The sequence below is a fragment of the Saccostrea echinata genome, unplaced genomic scaffold (genome assembly GCF_033153115.1).
Source record: "Saccostrea echinata isolate AGI-Se365-2 ecotype Australia unplaced genomic scaffold, CSIRO_AGI_Sech_v1 ptg000030l, whole genome shotgun sequence".
Lineage (NCBI taxonomy): Eukaryota > Metazoa > Mollusca > Bivalvia > Ostreida > Ostreidae > Saccostrea > Saccostrea echinata.
In genome coordinates this window covers 23,423,489-23,441,722 of record NW_026889779.1, presented here as the reverse complement: position 1 = coordinate 23,441,722, position 18,234 = coordinate 23,423,489, and the positions used below count along the sequence as shown (strand labels likewise).

The window sequence follows — 18,234 nt, the reverse complement described above, 5'->3', positions numbered from 1 at the left end:
TTAATTATGTTGCAATTTGTACAATAACAATCAAGAACACAATATACATAAAATGCATGGAATTTTGTTGCAGCAATTACAGTAAAAATACCTTGCAGTTATATTAATTAGTAGTAATAATATTTCTAATGTACACAGTACACAATTCTTTTGCTAAACCTTTCTCATTTCAATTAGTCAACAATTCAGCCAGGGAATATCATAAGCCTGACAATATTCAAGAACAATAATTCAATACTTAATTTTAACTCTATATACAGTCTAAACTCGTTGTCTGGAACTAGAAGGAACCAAGAAAGAAAATTCAATATATCTGAGGGTTCAAGATATTGAGGGTAAAAAGTGCATGTCACTTCCAAATTACTTCAACATTGCAATGGTATTTTCAAGAATAGTGTTCAACTGATACCAGAGTTCAGCTGCATCTCTTTGCACTGGAATGTGAAATTGAACTGTTTTAAACGGATGCCAGTTTTAACAAATTCTTGTTCCAAAGAAACAATGTGCAGTGCATCATGAAATTATTCGCTGTCATATATGAGAGTTGATCCTTTATCCTTTTTAGTCCCGCATTTGCCTGCTCATTACACTGGCTGTTTATGGCACAGAACTGTGGGTATAAGGATAGATCATAGGCAAGGCTACAAGCTGAAATGCAAGGATGTCAATGTTAAACTTACAATATATCTGAAATACACCTTTTCCAAAAGGAAATTCATGGCCACTCCGCAACATACAAATTCAAATAAAGTTTTAATAATTCTTTAGTATAATTCTTTATGAATCATGTTACAAAAATTCCATTAAAAATTCTCAGTAAGTTTAGACTTCATCATGGGCCAGAAATAGTCTAATAATATAAAAACAAAATTAAAACCATTCATACTAACACAGCTCTCCTGATACAGCCAACAGATTTTCAGTACATACCAGTATGATTATCCCAGTGCAGTCTATCAACATAAAATTCTGATGTCTGGAAAAACAAAGGGTCCCTGCTCAGACAGTACTGCTGTAGTTTACAAGCATTATCATATATGATGTGCTTGGGTGCTGAAAAAAATAAAGAGAATGTACAAATTAAATTCTTACTAATTAAGGAATGAATTTAATAGCTACCCAAGTTATACAGTATAACCTGGGTTGGGGCAGTTTACGCTTTATAAACCGCGAAGCGGTTTATAAAAAAGCGTAAACTGTTCCAACCCAGGTTATACCATATAACTTGGGTACCTATTCATTCCTTATAATTTAATTTTCTATCATTAAATGTAGGAAAAAAAGACAATTTCACCTCAAATATGACATTAAATTGTACAAAATTTAAACGTAACGTCAAGCGGATTGATACGTTTTTGACGCAAGTCATTGTGACGTAGGCAACCCAGGTTATACAGTATAAACTAATTTTTCAGCCAATCAAAAAGTGTGTTACAACCAGAATGAAATCATTCATATATATTGTGCACATGATACAATACCAGATGAAAACATCAATACAATGTATCACAATTTTTCCATTACCTTTTCTAAATCTTGTTCGTAAAATCGTGAATGGCACATTAGGGGACTCATTGGATTCCATGACTTGGAAACCATAGCAAACACCTGAAAAATGCGGGGAAAAAATCACACATAATGTAATACATGTACATGTACTAATATTAAATAGCATTTTAGAAATTAGGAAGTAAGCAATTCATATTTCATTTGTAATAAAAAAAATCAGTTTGAAAATTAATAGCTACAAAAGTCAAAAAGTAAGTCTCTGTGGCCTAATTTTGGGTCAAAATAAAATGAGGTCCTAAAGATATGCAAGATTTGATGATTCAAGTATGAAATTGAAGTTGCACAATCACATCATTTTAAGTCAATTTTAAAGTGACCTTGAAACCATGCCCTTTGCCTTTTCAAAATCATTCTACTAAATATCCTCATCTTTATGTGTAAGTTTTGTGATAATCTGCCCAGTGGTCCTTGAGAAGATTTTTTAGCAACCATTACATTCTTTTTTATATTCCCCCAACTATCTCCTAATTTATGTGTCTTATCCCTATAACTAATATAAATGAAAAGTTTTGCCTTCTTTTTCTATTTATTTATGTGATAAATTAAATAAAAATTAGCCAAAGGATTATTGGGATTTGACCCACTTTCCAAAAAAATTTACACATATCATACAGCAGGTCATAGCATTAACTACGTGAACCTTCAGCTCTTCTAAATCATTAAAAATTTGGTTGATTGAAACAAAAGTTACAAATAAATTCCAGAATAACATAACACACTTTTACATGTGATACTTTATATTGTTCCCACCTGTGTTAACATTTGCCTTTCTGACAATTGTCTCGATCTGTGCATCTCATAAACTTCTAGCTCATAACTCTACACATGAGTTTATCAAATGTTGTAGGAAGATACTAAACTGCCTTTTTGCCGGAAGTAAAAATTCTTCACCAAATACTATGATGTACAAAGTTTTCAAGAAATGGACAAATTTTAACATATCATAGACATTGCCACAGTGCCAAAAAATGATACTCATGAATGCATGTAATCTATATATCCCTATCATTTTAAATCAAATAACCTTGTTCTATAAAGTTCACTGCTTTCAATAGGAACAAAGGAACTAAACTCAAAGTCTAACACACTACCATCTCATTTGTAGGATACAAACAGGTTCCTTGTCAGTAAAAATTAAGGTGAACATAAATGTCTGGAGAGTTTATAAGTAAGAAAAATTGAAGCAAGAAGGACAATGCTCTCAATGTATGTATGTTCTCAAAGAATGTACATATGTACATTCTACATATCTGCCATAAATATTTATTTACCATGTGGGCAAAATATGGTGAAAATTCCTGGTAGCAGGCTTGGGTGACCTAAAGATTTCTTCACACAACCATCACCTACATTCTTCTTCTTCATAGTTTGACCACTTTTTCTGTCCATTTCAAAGAGACCCCTGTTTCTGTATTTCACTAAAGAGGGAAAAAAACTCATTTCTTCAACATCTACAGACTCTTCAATGGAATCGTCCTCCACGGCATCCACAAATGGGTCTATGGCAATCTCCCATAGTTCTTCCAGTAAAAGCTTAAGGTCAGTCATGTCAGCACCACACTCAAATATTTCAAATAATATTGGAACTTTTCTGTGGAGTAAATCCAACTTTACAGGATCTTGTCTGAGATTTTCTCCACGGGAAATGCTGGATATCACCTGCTTGACTTCTAGTGTCGGTTTAATAAGAGAGCACACAGGTGATGGGGAAGCCAAGCACAGGAGAAGTTTCTGTAAATGCTTCAGAAGAGATTTATTTTCTTCTATCTTCAGAAGAACAGAATACAGCGCAGGAGATATTTCTTCAATGCTGGTTAGAAGATATTTCCTCTCTTTCTCATTTAACGGTTGGTGTTTCACCCCTCTAATAACCGTTCCATCTGCTGAGTATCGCTTTAGAAGCTTTCGAACGTCCCCATCAGGGATGAATGTTCTACTAAAATGCCTGTGAAAATAATACATTACTTAATGACACATTATAATTTAAGTCATTTCATAGTCTAATTATATTAACTGACAAAGGACTTTGTTTATTTTTAATGATACATGATGTGGAAATACATCAATAATCTCAAACTAGAACTGTCCAAAAGGGACAAAAATCTCGTCTACAGACAGACGGACAGACAGACAGACAGACGGACATGCTGATTCCGATATACCCCCCTAAACTTCGTTTGTGGGGGGTATCATAATGAAAAAATGGTAAAAATTTCCATTATAAGAGAGTGTTAAAGATATGAAATAGATAGCGATACTTGCTTCGAACAAGACAGGTGCAGAACATTATTACTGCTTTCTTTTTCCTTCCAGTCCCACATACGCCTCTGGAAAGAGAGGGATGTGCCATCACAAACAATGGTGTCAGGTGGAACTTCATCACCTCCGCAATGTGGGCAGGAAAATCCCAGACTAAAATCAATGTCCAACAATGACAGAAAGCAGTGCCATGCATTGCGGAGTCTTTGATATGAGAAGTCTTCAATCTGAGTGTTGCCATAGTCAAGATGGATATCACACCAAGTTTGGTAAAAGGTGTACAATGGTCTCCTATTAAAAAAAAAAGAATCAACATAACAACGTAATTAGTAGAAGACTAGATACAACTACTTAGTAGTACACTCTGTACAATAATATCAAAAACAACATGTAATCATGAAGAGGGTGACATAGAACTATCACTCATATGTGAGTGAGAATTATATATATTTTAAAAATATATACAAACAGACCTAACAAAAGGGAGACTGATTGATATGATAATTTTTTTATATCATTCTTTTTCTTACAACTTCTTCTGTATAAATTTGAAATTCTTAGCAAGAATGAAAACTTCATGACTCATTGTATCACTCCATATATATATATATATATATATATATATATATATATATATATATATATATATATATATATATATATATATATATATATATATATATATATATATATTGTTCATGGCAATGGAATACAGAATTGCCAATCTGTTAACCATAAGAGGTTCCGACCGATTAATAGGTTAATCATATAAAATATTCTCTCATCATTGAAAGCTCCTTAAATAAACATTAACAGGACTATAAGTAAATTATACATTATTTCGATTTTAATAAAGAATAAACAAATAAAAAAAATTAAATAGATAAATAAATGAATGAATAAATAAATAAATAAATCCTTGAGACATGCCTAGACTATAAGATGCATGTAATACTGTATATTCCAAATAATTACGGTATGTCAAACATACGGTATATTCCAGACCTGATGAATCATCCCTATCAAGATGGACAGACAGACAGAGGGTCATGGTGATTCCAGTGTTTTCTCTGAACTTTGTCATAGATTTGGGAAAAAATGAAAAAGGGCATTCATTTGTATAAGCAAAACTTACTTTCCGTGTAGAAAACTGTGCATGTAAGAGCGCAGTACATCATATCCAACAAGATATGTCCCCAAGTTTAGCAAACCCTTACACTGCCCCTCAAATAAGGCTACAGAGTCACAAACTGTGCATGGTCTATAATACGCTGAAAAATAATTACAATAATAAATACTGTTTCCAATATTCTAACAGCAAATCAAAATGAAAAGCCAATCTGCATTCAGTTTCAAAAAATGAAATTCTAACAAGAGGTCAATGGAACACATCACCTGAGCACTTTTGGGAGGACTTCAGTATTGAAAAATTTAAATTTATAAGTGGTCCCAACCTACTCCTAAAGGGAGGTGGAGGGCAGGGGAGTGTATGATATTTGAACAAACAAATCCACACTAACTGATGATGCCTCCATATTTCTTTAAATAGTCATGGTTTTAGAAGAATTTTAAAGATTTTTTTCATTTTGTATTATCTTCTATTGTGGCCCTGCCTACCCCGTCATAATTTGAACATTATCTTGAATCTATATGGATCCACAATTACAGATCTAATGACCAATAAGGAAAACAGCTTGTAATACGACCTCCATGAGGACTTGAACTACGACACCTCACACCAGCATATTTCATGAAGCACATCAGCACTTTATGATAAATATGCAGGGATGAAGCATTGTACTTCATCTATTATGAATTCTCAAAAATTAAATATTTTTTATTTCATATTTACATAATATGTCTGATGACTTGTCACAAGCTTATGTCCTTCAATGATCATTTTTGAGACAAAACAGTTTGCACTATAGTTTTGACATCAAGTACGCTATTATGGCGTCACTTGCTCATCCTTTGTGCATCAGAAATGAATTGTTTTCTAAAATATAAAAATATAAGGAAACATAAATATGTTAGTTTGGCACCCATGGATCTTTTAAATGCCCCCCCCCCCCCCCCGAACTTTTTTTAACATATTCCACAATCAATAGGCCCAAGGGCTTTGAATCACTCTTCTGATAAACTGTACAACCTATTTATTCTATTTGAAGCCTCTAAGTATCCTGTATACATGTTTGTAAATAAAGCTTTGAAATTTTAAAGGTAGGTCATCATGACCAACATTTTAGATGAAACACTCTGAGTACCCAAGATGATTCTAAGCCAATTAGTACCCGAAAGTAGGTCATGGTGACCTACTTATTACTTGTCATTCTCTGAGGACCCGAGATGCATCAACTAAGTTTGATGATTCTAAGCCAAATAATATCTAAAATATTTAAAAAATTATAACCATAAAATGTCAAAAGTAGGTCACAGTGACCTATTTTTCAAATGACATACTTTGAGAACCAAAGATGCATCAACTGACAAATTTTGATGATTCTAGGCCAAATAGTACCCTAAATATTTAAATATAGCCATAAAATTTCAAAAGTAGGTCACGGTGACCTACTTTTCACTTGACGTTTTTTGAGGACCCAAGATACTTCAACTTACAAAGTTTTATGATCATAGGCCTTAAAATGTCCAAATTAGGCCTCTAACACACTTTCAAATTGAATGACTCTAAAGTTAAAAAGTAGGTAACTGTGACCTACTTTTTAATATCTTTTATGGTCCCAAGATGCACCATCGTACAAGATTAAGTTATTCTAAACCTATCACTATTGGAATTAATGACCTTAATTGTTTTGAAAATAAATTCAAAAAGTAGGTCATGGTGACCTTCTTTTGAGTCAACATGATATGAGGTCCTTAGATGCATCAACTGACAAGATTTGATGATCCTAGTCCTTATAGTAAGCAAAATATCAACATTTTAAGAAAATGTAATTTTTGGTCCACTTTGAAGTGACCTTGAGACCACGCCCTTTGCCCCAGGGTAAATCCCCATGCAAATTCTAATCTACAACATATCCTCATCCTTTTGTGTAAATTTGGTGATAATCTGCCCACTGGTTATTGAGAAAAAGATTTTTTAGCAACCAGTATTTCTGTTTCTATTTTCTTAATTATCTACCCTTGTTTAAGGGTCACAACCCTAGTTTTAGTATAAATGGAAGCCCTTGGGCCAAGAATACCATGTAACAATAATTGGACAAGGGGTTCTTGAGTTATGGCCCATATTCTAAAAAGTTTACGCACACCGCACAAATGGCCATAGCATTAGCTCTTTGAGCCTTTGGCTCAGAAGAGCTAAAAGGTCAATAGTAAAAGAACATTATAAATAGGTTAAAATACATACACTTTACATACTGTACAGTTGTATTAGTGACAACCAAGGCACAGTCGTATGCAATCCAGTTGTTTTCAATGGGATCCCCAACCACTAAATCCCCAAGACAGTGGCTACAAACCATTTCCTCCGGCAACAGAGGTCCAATATCATTGGACTTTAAATTTCCAAGTATGTTTGACAGTTCAGCTGATCTGAAGAATGGAATTTTTCTCTTGGATATTAGCTTCTGTTTATATATATTCTTGGGATTATCATTTTCAGAGGAGACTGTGCTAAATCTTTCAAGAAGGTCAAAGTATAAGCTGTCTTCCTTATTGGCCATAAGATCTCTGACGGTGGTTACATGCAAGCATCTTTTGTTGGTACAAGATAAACATGAAAGAGTCTTTTTCTCAAATGCTACAAGGGCAAACTTGTTACAGTTCACTCCACAACAACAAATGAGCTGTGCCTCCGGAACCTCGTACAGGATATTTCCTCTCTAAAAATCAATTTTATGCAATTTGTATTACTTAAAGCAAAATGTCAACTCATTTATAGAGACAATTTTTAACAGAAGACCAATAGGCCAATAGGCCTTTACTATTTCTTTAGTAACAATATGCTCATATATATGAGAGCAAATCAGGGTTCAGCAATTTTCCATCCCAAGAATTATTTTCTTCCAATCAATTAAATTGCTTTACAGCTTTCTTAACCCATGACTGAACAGGTTTATCTATTCTATAATATCTATTCTATAATATATTTGTACTACAAATGTAAATATTAGAACATTTTATTTAAATATGTGTATGTTAACCTTAGGACATTTATTATGGCCCCTTCCTGGACTCCAGAGGTTAGGATTTCAATAAACTTTATTCTACCATATACTTGCCAGAATTTAATTATACAGCTGTGCTAGCAAGCTAGTTCTGGAGAAGAAAATTTTAAACAAGAGGCTAAAGGGGCTTATCAATCACATGAGAATGATACAACACTGTCAAGGATCCAAAGAAGTATAAAATTAAAAAAAAAACAAAACAAAGGCCCATAAGAGGCACATTTGCTTATCATAACTATCCACTTAGTTGAAAAATTTCAAATAATTAATGTTTTCTTTAACATATAATCAATAGAGCCCCCCTCCCCCTCATAACACTCCCTGAACCAGGGTCCATGAAATTCACAAATTTTGGAAGAGGTATCCTTGTTCATCAAAACCATGCACTCAGTTCATCAGCTTAATACCCAGGTGCAGAGAAGAAGATTTTCAAAGAACTAATGCACCTTCACTATATAATTATTTAATAGAGAAACCACCCGAACACCAGTTTGTTTGCTGAATACCCAGGACCAGAGGAGAATATTTTTTAAAGAGAATGCATTTTCAATATATATTCAACAGAGCCCTGCCCTTGGAGTGAAACCCCTGATCCTGGGGCCATGAATTTCATCATTTTGGTAGAGGGCTCAATGCTTATTACAATTCATGTCAACAGTTTCAATGCTTGATATGCAGGAATGGAGATGAAGATTTTTAAAGATTCCATTTATTTTTATGGTTTTAACCCCCACTCCTAGCCCCCACCCCTAAGGCCCCGGGGACAGGGGCCATGAATTTAATATTTTTTTCTCCTCCACCCAAAGATACTAAATGCCAGAATTAGTTAAAATTCACTCCATGGTTCTAGAGAAGAACAGTGACTCAGGTGACCTAAAAATAATACCACAGTATTTTCACTATTGTAATTATCTCCCCTCAAAAAGCAATACTTGACCTTTTATTTGAAGAAGCTGAATCCCCTTTACCTAATGATACTTTGTACCATTTTTAGTTACAAATGACCATGGGCTCATTTTGGAAGTTAAAATATGAAAAATTTACACAAATACAGACAGATGAATGCCATTCCATTCATTCAGATGATATAAAAACACTACATATTTACTTTTTCATTTTACAGAGCTGTTTAGAAATTCCTAAATAAACTTTAAATTTAATTAAAACTTACTAAGGAGTATCCATGCTCATCACCTGAAAGTAGAATGAAAAAAAAGTAATTAAAACCCATATTTGGCATCATTCAATCACCATGGAAAAGGTACAGAATGAATTTTTGCTTGCCTCCAAAAAAAATACATGTTTGAAAATTTACATAACAAACACACACATCAATTATTACAATTAGGGATGTCAAAGTGATTTTTTAGCAAAATATTTTCATTGCTTGACTGCATTGTTCACAGCATAGTTAAATACATGTCAAAACATTTTCAGTAAATGAATGATCTACACTTATTCATAACAACTTTTCTCTGTTTGTTTGTTTATGCCATAAGAAATCAGACAAGGGCAACTTCATTCACAAATCTACAGTAACAAATTTCATCAATGACTACATTGTGTTTTTGAAAGAATTCTGAAATCAAGGGCAATTTCATTCATGATTTGAACAAATCCATCTCCCTTTATAATACTAAGCAACAGATTTTTTTACACAATATTCTTCATTACATTTGTAATAGCTTTGAATAACAAAGCACACAATATTTTGGAGGATTGATTGAGACACTTATACAGTTGTTTAGCCTGCTTTAATGTACTGGGATGTTTCTTTTCCAAATATTAAAGCATATCAAACATCATTTCACAGTACTAGTATGTTAATGGGGTCTCACACAATGAGCACTGAAAATGTCTTTTCAACAATACTATCAAACTGTTGATTTTTTTATTCTGTTGACATTAAGACTATAGTTTGAAACATGACAAAAACTATAGGGGTGACTGATACTCTGTCTATCTAAATTTATAATGTATAATATTATTACATTTTCTTATTTGCTAATCTTCTTATTGAAATGTAATCCTTTAAAGAAATATTTGATTAGTAGAGTATTGGTTGACATACTTAATAAAACAAATCTCTTTTTTGCATAATAAACAATCAAGATTTTAAAAATCTGTATTTTTATTCTCTGTATATTAGTCAAATATAACATCATTTATAGAGGGAGAAATTTTTGCAGCTTATGAACCTTTCAAGAAAAACATCAAATTTTTGGACATTCACATGATTTTTGCAATATACCCTTTCTGAGGGCAACACTGAGCATGGGAATTTGGAATTTTTGCAAATTCCCTTACACTCCAAAATACAACAAAGTTGGAAAAAAAAGCCATTATGATAGATATGTGGTATTTGCATTATTTCTTCTATTCATTTGACTTGATAAAAAGTCTAACCTCTTCTCTGGAATGGAGTGGGTCGATCATCGGGTTCTATATACAGTTTGTGACATCTAAGTCCATACTCTGGAGAAGGGTTGATATGATAAAAGACTCTCCCATCTGATATAAAGCCCCTGTAGAAAATAGGAAAACATCAGTTTAGAATTGGGGTCTCAACATAAACAGCCTGAAAATAGCATTAGGAACACTTCCATGGCAAAAAGATTTTTTTAAGTAAAAATACATTTGTCTGGTATACATCTACGCGACGTAAACTTTTATCAACAAATATGAAATAGATTTTTACTTAGACTTTAAATAATAAATGAAACATTTCCCTTAGGTCACAAGAGAATGATTTTACAACATAATGAGCAAAGTGTTTGGAAACTAACTTCTTTTAGCTTTTCATATTATACATGTATCACACTTCAATAAATAAGAAACCTTTCATCTTTTTTCTATGAATAAATAATTCTAGTAATTATAATATCAATATCTCTTATAAATCAGAATACAACCATGATTAACTCCCTAAAGGAGTGATCTCCCTTTGCATTAAAAACTTAAAGAGATTATCTCCCTTGTAGTAGTCATTAGAACGCTAATTATGCTGACCAATCTCTTCACAATCTGAAGCTCAGCTACATGTTTATTTGTTTCCTCTTGATGGAGTGCAAAAAACGCTGATAGGAAACACATTTAACTATATTTCCTTTTCTTAGTTTGTGTTTTTCCCTCCAGGAGGTGTTTCTTTGTTTCAATAAAAGATCAAACAAAGCAGAGGCATTAAGAACATCCTACCCAGAAAATCATTGGAGATTAGAGAGGTCAGCTAATACCTCTTTAATTAGCTAGAATGGTCTCCATATACTTTCTCTAATCTATAGAATATCATTTACACTTCAGTTTCTCACATTTCGTGATATACATTATTTTATATTTTATAAAAAAGTCTCTCAAAACAAAGTACTTTTATCATACACAAACAAGAGGCTGAGATCTCCCTCACACTAAACAGGACCTTGAAAATAAAAAAAAAGCAATCTCAAATACATATCTATCTCAAAAGTCTTACACCAAAAACACACTTAATAAGCCTATGACAACCTGGCCTTTACAGAAAGATCACATCAGTTAACTGTTTTATCCTATACTTAAATTTATTTTTTTAAAATTAATATTTGAGTTGGATTTAGGCATATTCTAGTATTATCTGTTATTTAAAAAATGAAAATAATGCATATTTTTGTAAAAACAACAGAAAAATTAATACTTCCAGAGTTGGTAGCTATGTGCAGGTTGATGCTGTGTTTTTTTTTTTTATTTTTAGACATTTCTTGCTTATACATGTATTATTCATTGCTGCATCTGACATGCAGAGGGAGTGCACAACTGAGGAGACTGCACATGGCAATATGCACTGTCTGAAGAACTAATTATTAATAAACAAATAACCTCTCCATGGATCAACGTTCACTACAATTGCCCAACTGTCTCTGTCTTGAATATTCAATGTTTTGGATGGGTGACATCTGCTTTCATTTTCAATAACCCTGAAAGATGCAAATATCACAAGACTTGTGTACCTCTAAACACAGATGAGTCAATATAGACAAGGCAAAAATAAGAGAACTTTCTGAGGAATACATCAATGACAAGTCACGGGATCTAGTGATTTTAACTCTAATTATGTTATGCCAACACTATTTACAATGGCTTCTGAAACATTTACATTACTGGACAAATGTATTCACTGAAATTGGTATAAATTGAATAAATACATTTTGCATGACTGATGCTACAGTGTAGTAAACATGAGACCGTGTGACTGTTATATGTCAATGGTCTGAAGCTACAGTGTAGTAATTTAAACATGAGACCGTGTATGTTTGTGACTGTTATATGTCAATGGTCTCATGCTACAGTGTATAGTAAACATGAGACCATGTGTGTTTGTGAGTGTTATATATCAATGGTCTCATGCTACAGTGTAGTAAACATGAGACCATGTGTGTTTGTGAGTGTTATATGTCAATGGTCTCATGCTACAGTGTATAGTAAACATGAGACCATGTGTGTTTGTGAGTGTTATATATCAATGGTCTCATGCTACAGTGTAGTAAACATGAGACCATGTGTGTTTGTGAGTGTTATATGTCAATGGTCTCATGCTACAGTGTAGTAAACATGAGACCATGTGTGTTTGTGAGTGTTATATGTCAATGGTCTCATGCTACAGTGTAGTAAACATGAGACCATGTGTGTTTGTGACCGTAACAGGTCAATGGTCTCATGCTACAGTGTAGTAAACATGAGACCATGTGTGTTCATGACCATTATATGTCAATGGTCTCATGCTACAGTGTAGTAAACATGAGACCATGTGTGTTTGTGAGTGTTATATGTCAATGGTCTCATGCTACAGTGTAGTAAACATGAGACCATGTGTGTTTGTGACCGTAACAGGTCAATGGTCTCATGCTACAGTGTAGTAAACATGAGACCATGTGTGTTCATGACCATTATATGTCAATGGTCTCATGCTACAGTGTAGTAAACATGAGACCATGTGTGTTTGTGAGTGTTATATGTCAATGGTCTCATGCTACAGTGTAGTAAACATGAGACCATGTGTGTTTGTGACCGTAACAGGTCAATGGTCTCATGCTACAGTGTAGTAAACATGAGACCATGTGTGTTTGTGAGTGTTATATGTCAATGGTCTCATGCTACAGTGTAGTAAACATGAGACCATGTGTGTTTTTGATCGTTATATGTCAATGGTCTCATGCTACAGTGTAGTAAACATGAGACCATGTGTGTTTGTGACCGTAACAGGTCAATGGTCTCATGCTACAGTGTAGTAAACATGAGACCATGTGTGTTTGTGAGTGTAACAGGTCAATGGTCTCATGCTACAGTGTAGTAAACATGAGACCATGTGTGTTTGTGAGTGTTATATATCAATGGTCTCATGCTACAGTTTAGTAAACATGAGACCGTGTGTGTTTGTGACATTATATGTCAATGGTCTCATGCTACAGTGTAGTAAACATGAGATCGTGTGTGTTTGTGACTGCTATATGTCAATGGTCTCATGCTACAGTGTAGTAAACATGAGACCGTGTGTGTTTGTGACTGCTATATGTCAATGGTCTCATGCTACAGTTTAGTAAACATGAGACCATGTGTGTTTGTGAGTGTTATATGTCAATGGTCTCATGCTACAGTGTAGTAAACATGAGACCATGTGTGTGTTTGTGAGTGCTACATGTCAATGGTCTCATGCTACAGTGTAGTAAACATGAGACCGTGTGTGTTTGTGACGTTATATGTCAATGGTCTCATGCTACAGTGTAGTAAACATGAGACCGTGTGTGTTTGTGAGTGTTATATGTCAATGGTCTCATGCTACAGTTTAGTAAACATGAGACCGTGTGTGTTTGTGACGTTATATGTCAATGGTCTCATGCTACAGTGTAGTAAACATGAGACCATGTGTGTTTGTGAGTGTTATATGTCAATGGTCTCATGCTACAGTGTAGTAAACATGAGACCGTGTGTGTTTGTGAGTGTTATATGTCAATGGTCTCATGCTACAGTGTAGTAAACATGAGACCGTGTGTGTTTGTGAGTGTTATATGTCAATGGTCTCATGCTACAGTGTAGTAAACATGAGACTGTGTGTGTTTGTGACGTTATATGTCAATGGTCTCATGCTACAGTGTAGTAAACATGAGACCATGTGTGTTTGTGACTGTTATATATATCAATGGTCTCATGCTACAGTGTAGTAAACATGAGACCATGTGTGTTTGTGACCGTTATATGTCAATGGTCTCATGCTACAGTGTAGTAAACATGAGACCATGTGTGTTTGTGACCGTAACAGGTCAATGGTCTCATGCTACAGTGTAGTAAACATGAGACCATGTGTGTTTGTGAGTGTAACAGGTCAATGGTCTCATGCTACAGTGTAGTAAACATGAGACCATGTGTGTTTGTGAGTGTAATATGTCAATGGTCTCATGCTACAGTGTAGTAAACATGAGACCATGTGTGTTTGTGAGTGTTATATGTCAATGGTCTCATGCTACAGTTTAGTAAACATGAGACCATGTGTGTTTGTGATTATTATATGTCAATGGACTCATCCTACAGTGTAGTAAACGTGAGACAATGTGTGTTTGTGAGTGTTATATGTCAATGGTCTCATGCTACAGTGTAGTAAACATGAGACCATGTGTGTTTTTGATCGTTATATGTCAATGGTCTCATGCTACAGTGTAGTAAACATGAGACCATGTGTGTTTGTGAGTGTTAAAGTGAGGGTTGCTAGGCGATGTGAAGCACTGCATGCTCACTAGCACCATAGACAACGTGTACGAACGGAGGAAATTCATATTTTTCAAAGACATTTTTATCAGGCCTCGTGAAAAAATTCCAAACTGCCCATAATTCTTTGCAGTGCATAGCAACATGGTAGCTTAAGCATAGCAACAACTTACTTGAAAAAAATTACATACAACAATTTAATGCAATTTCCATGCCATAATTGCCCACAAAACTATCGTTTGCATCCTCAGTAAACATGACTTTGAATGTGACGTCATATTTTCGTCACTTCAACAACTCGAGTATTTCCGACTTTGTCAGAAAAATCCAAGAAGTTAGGAATCTTGATTCCGATGCATGGAGAATCTGCATACATTAAAGAATACATTTTAATATTGGTTTTAATCTTTCATGTACGATACGCAGTAAACGCACGCCAAAGGTGCTTACTAATTAGTGTAATAAGCAAAATATAAAACGACATTTGAGAAGGTGTGTAGAGTTGTACAACAATGAACTGCGCTCGCTCTAACAGTTTCACCGTTGGACATATTATATCAATGGTCTCATGGTACAGTGCTGTAAACACGAGATCATGTGTGTTTGTAACTTTCATATGTCATTGCTCTCTTATTAAATAAAAAGTTGTAAACATGAGATCATGTGTGTTTGTACAGTATGTTCATAGGTGTCAAAGTGTGTTGTCATATTTTCCTCCTTTGTATACTGGACATTTTTTTATTTCAATATGGTTAGGGACCTATATGATACTTAACATTGGTATATAGCCATTATAGGTCCCTGATATGGTTATATTTTTTTTAGTCGATTTCTATCTTACCTGCCTTCTCTATTATAAAATATTCTTACAAAGCTTTAAAACCTTCAATGCTCAATGGCCATGAGGGCAGAACTAGTGTCTAAATTTGAGATCTAAATTTAAAGCTTGATACATGTGAAAATTTTCATAATCTGTAACCGGATGTGAAAAGGGGAAAATAGAGGAGAGAACCCATTCCGGAGAGAAAAAGCCTCGTTTTGACTTAGATGAGACCATGGTCTCATGGGCTGTTTCTGTATATAAATATACCTCTATCTCTTCTAATTCTATCGCGTTTATTCCATATGAAGTCAAATATGCTGCTTTTAATTTGTCGAATATGTTCGGGATCGGGCATTGGTAATATTGAACCCATATAAATAAGTTGTGACGTAGCTAATGAATTAACGACACATGATTTCCCAAAAATAGTCAATTTTCTTTTTTTCCAAGATTCAAAGAGTTTTTCCATATTTTGAAAAGTTTTTAACCAATTCAATTCATAACATTGAATTTTATTATGGCCAATGTGAATACCTAAACATCGAACAACATCATTAGTTACCTGTATGCCTCCTACATTGGTGTATTTATCTTTAAGACTACCTAGTAATATACATTGTGTTTTGCTTAAATTAACTTTTGAGCCAGCGTGTTTACAAAATTCATTAACAGTCGTTACTGCAATATTTAAAGAAGATATATCTTTTAAAGCCAGTGTGACATCGTCTGCATGCTGAATATTTTTTATATCTCTTTTCGTGTTTGATAAATTAATACCTTGTATTTCATTGTTATTTTTAATTTTAAGGGCCAATATTTCTGCCACAAATAGATACAATAGAGCTGAAATAGGGCATCCTTGTCTAATACCTCTATTCATGCTACAAGTTTTAGAAATCCATCCATTGTTTTTAATTCTGAATATTGGGTTATTGTATAGAATTTTCATCCATTGGAGAAAATTATCACCAAAGTTAAATTTTTTCAGAACTTGGAAAAGAAAATTCCATTTGACTGAATTGAAAGCCTTTTCAAAATCTAAAAATAGTAATAATCCATCTCTTTCTTTTTCCATACAATATTCATAAATATATAAATATTCATAAATATTCATAAATGTCTAAAATTAATCTTGCATTTATACCTATGTAGCGACCTTTGATATATGCCGATTGTTCCTTACTAATTAATTTATCTATGACACTTTGTAATTTTTTGCGAGAACTTTAAACAATTTTAATACGTTATAACAAATTTTAGAATTTGTTTAAACGATTTTAATTCATTAGTACAAATTTTATAATTCTTTTAAACAAATTTAATCTGACATTTTTTTGAATTTGTTACAATGGTACCCACTACTGTGGAATCATCATTGTTCGTTGGGGATCAATGTTCGTGGATTTCGTGGGTCACCATTACCTACAAATTTACATCCCCAAGAACAATTTTTTGTCAACGTACTGATTCATTAAATCTACCAAATAAACGAGCTTCCCCCGAAATTACATCTTCACGAACCAATAAAATTTTGCTTGCCCACGAACATCGACCCCCACGAATTTAAATGATTCCACAGTATTCTTTCTATCAAAATATCCTCTCTAGAGATTCTGGTGGTAAACAAAACGTGGTATGTCGTTTGGTGTCTTTTGGTTTATTGGTTTTAACAACCATACCCTTTTTCAACAAAAATGATTCATTAAAGTTCAATAAATTTACAAAATTTGATTATACTCTCAAACAATGACATCTTGTAACTGTTTGATATTCAAAATAGATACAAAAGAGTTTTTGTGGAAAAGAAAACGAAAAAGTTTATTTACACGAAAATGCACTTCATGGTCCTTACAGTCGTTTTTGGAGTATGTCAGTAAATACTGTGCTAATTTTCTTAAGAAGTAATTGATGGGAATAGGAATTTTAAAAGATTATCATTTCATTATTGTTTTATTATTATTATTATTATTATGGTTATACTGTTAAAATTCAGTAGCTTTATCTAATTCTTAATAGATAATGATATTAACTGCATTTATGTCGTCCGTGTGGTGCAGGGGTAGAGCTTTGCTCCAGGATTGCGGAATAATTATTTATCCTAACGATTTGAGTCCCACTTCGGTACATGGAGACCGGTCATTCGAACCGAGGTCCTGTATCGCAGTACTAGGTGCTGGAACGAAAAATACATCACTGCTCAAAGACCGCAAATGCCGAGTACAGGTCTAAATTTGTAGCCCTCCACCGGCATGTGATGGCGTCTCAATATCAGTGAAAATTTTTCGAATGGACGTTATACAAGCAAAGAAATATTTGCATTTATCGTTCGACAGAACATTAGATACCTCAAGCTTTAGAATTTGATTGAAAACAAAATCTATGTGTAAGCAACATATAATGAAGCTTATCCTGCAGTACTAGTACTCTTTTGAACCCTTCCTTCTACACATACCTCTCTCCCATGATGTATTGGATCTTCTATGGTTTAAGTTTTGAACAAATCTTTAGAAGAATACAATTATATAAACTTGTATGAAAGTTATTTACAATAAAGCAGAGAGGCAAATTATCCTTTAGATAAAAAAACAAAGAGTCTTGAAAGATCAACATGTCAATGATTAAAATAATCTCGCTTAAGCTTAGTTTTACATTGAGTATTTAAAAATATTC

General features: G+C 33.6%; 1 protein-coding gene across 1 annotated transcript; it reads right to left on the bottom strand.

Moving 5' to 3' along the window:
* Positions 1–412: 412 nt before the first annotated feature.
* On the bottom strand, positions 413–18,027 carry LOC133196966 (uncharacterized). Its single transcript, XM_061332809.1, has 10 exons — positions 18,017–18,027; positions 10,419–10,537; positions 9,184–9,206; positions 7,193–7,667; positions 4,964–5,099; positions 3,832–4,119; positions 2,841–3,514; positions 1,525–1,608; positions 931–1,053; positions 413–648 (listed from the first exon to the last, which is right to left on the bottom strand). Exons 1-10 carry the CDS (start codon positions 18,025–18,027, stop codon positions 458–460), a joined length of 2,124 nt encoding a protein of 707 aa, XP_061188793.1. The 3' UTR covers positions 413–457.
* Positions 18,028–18,234: the final 207 nt, after the last annotated feature.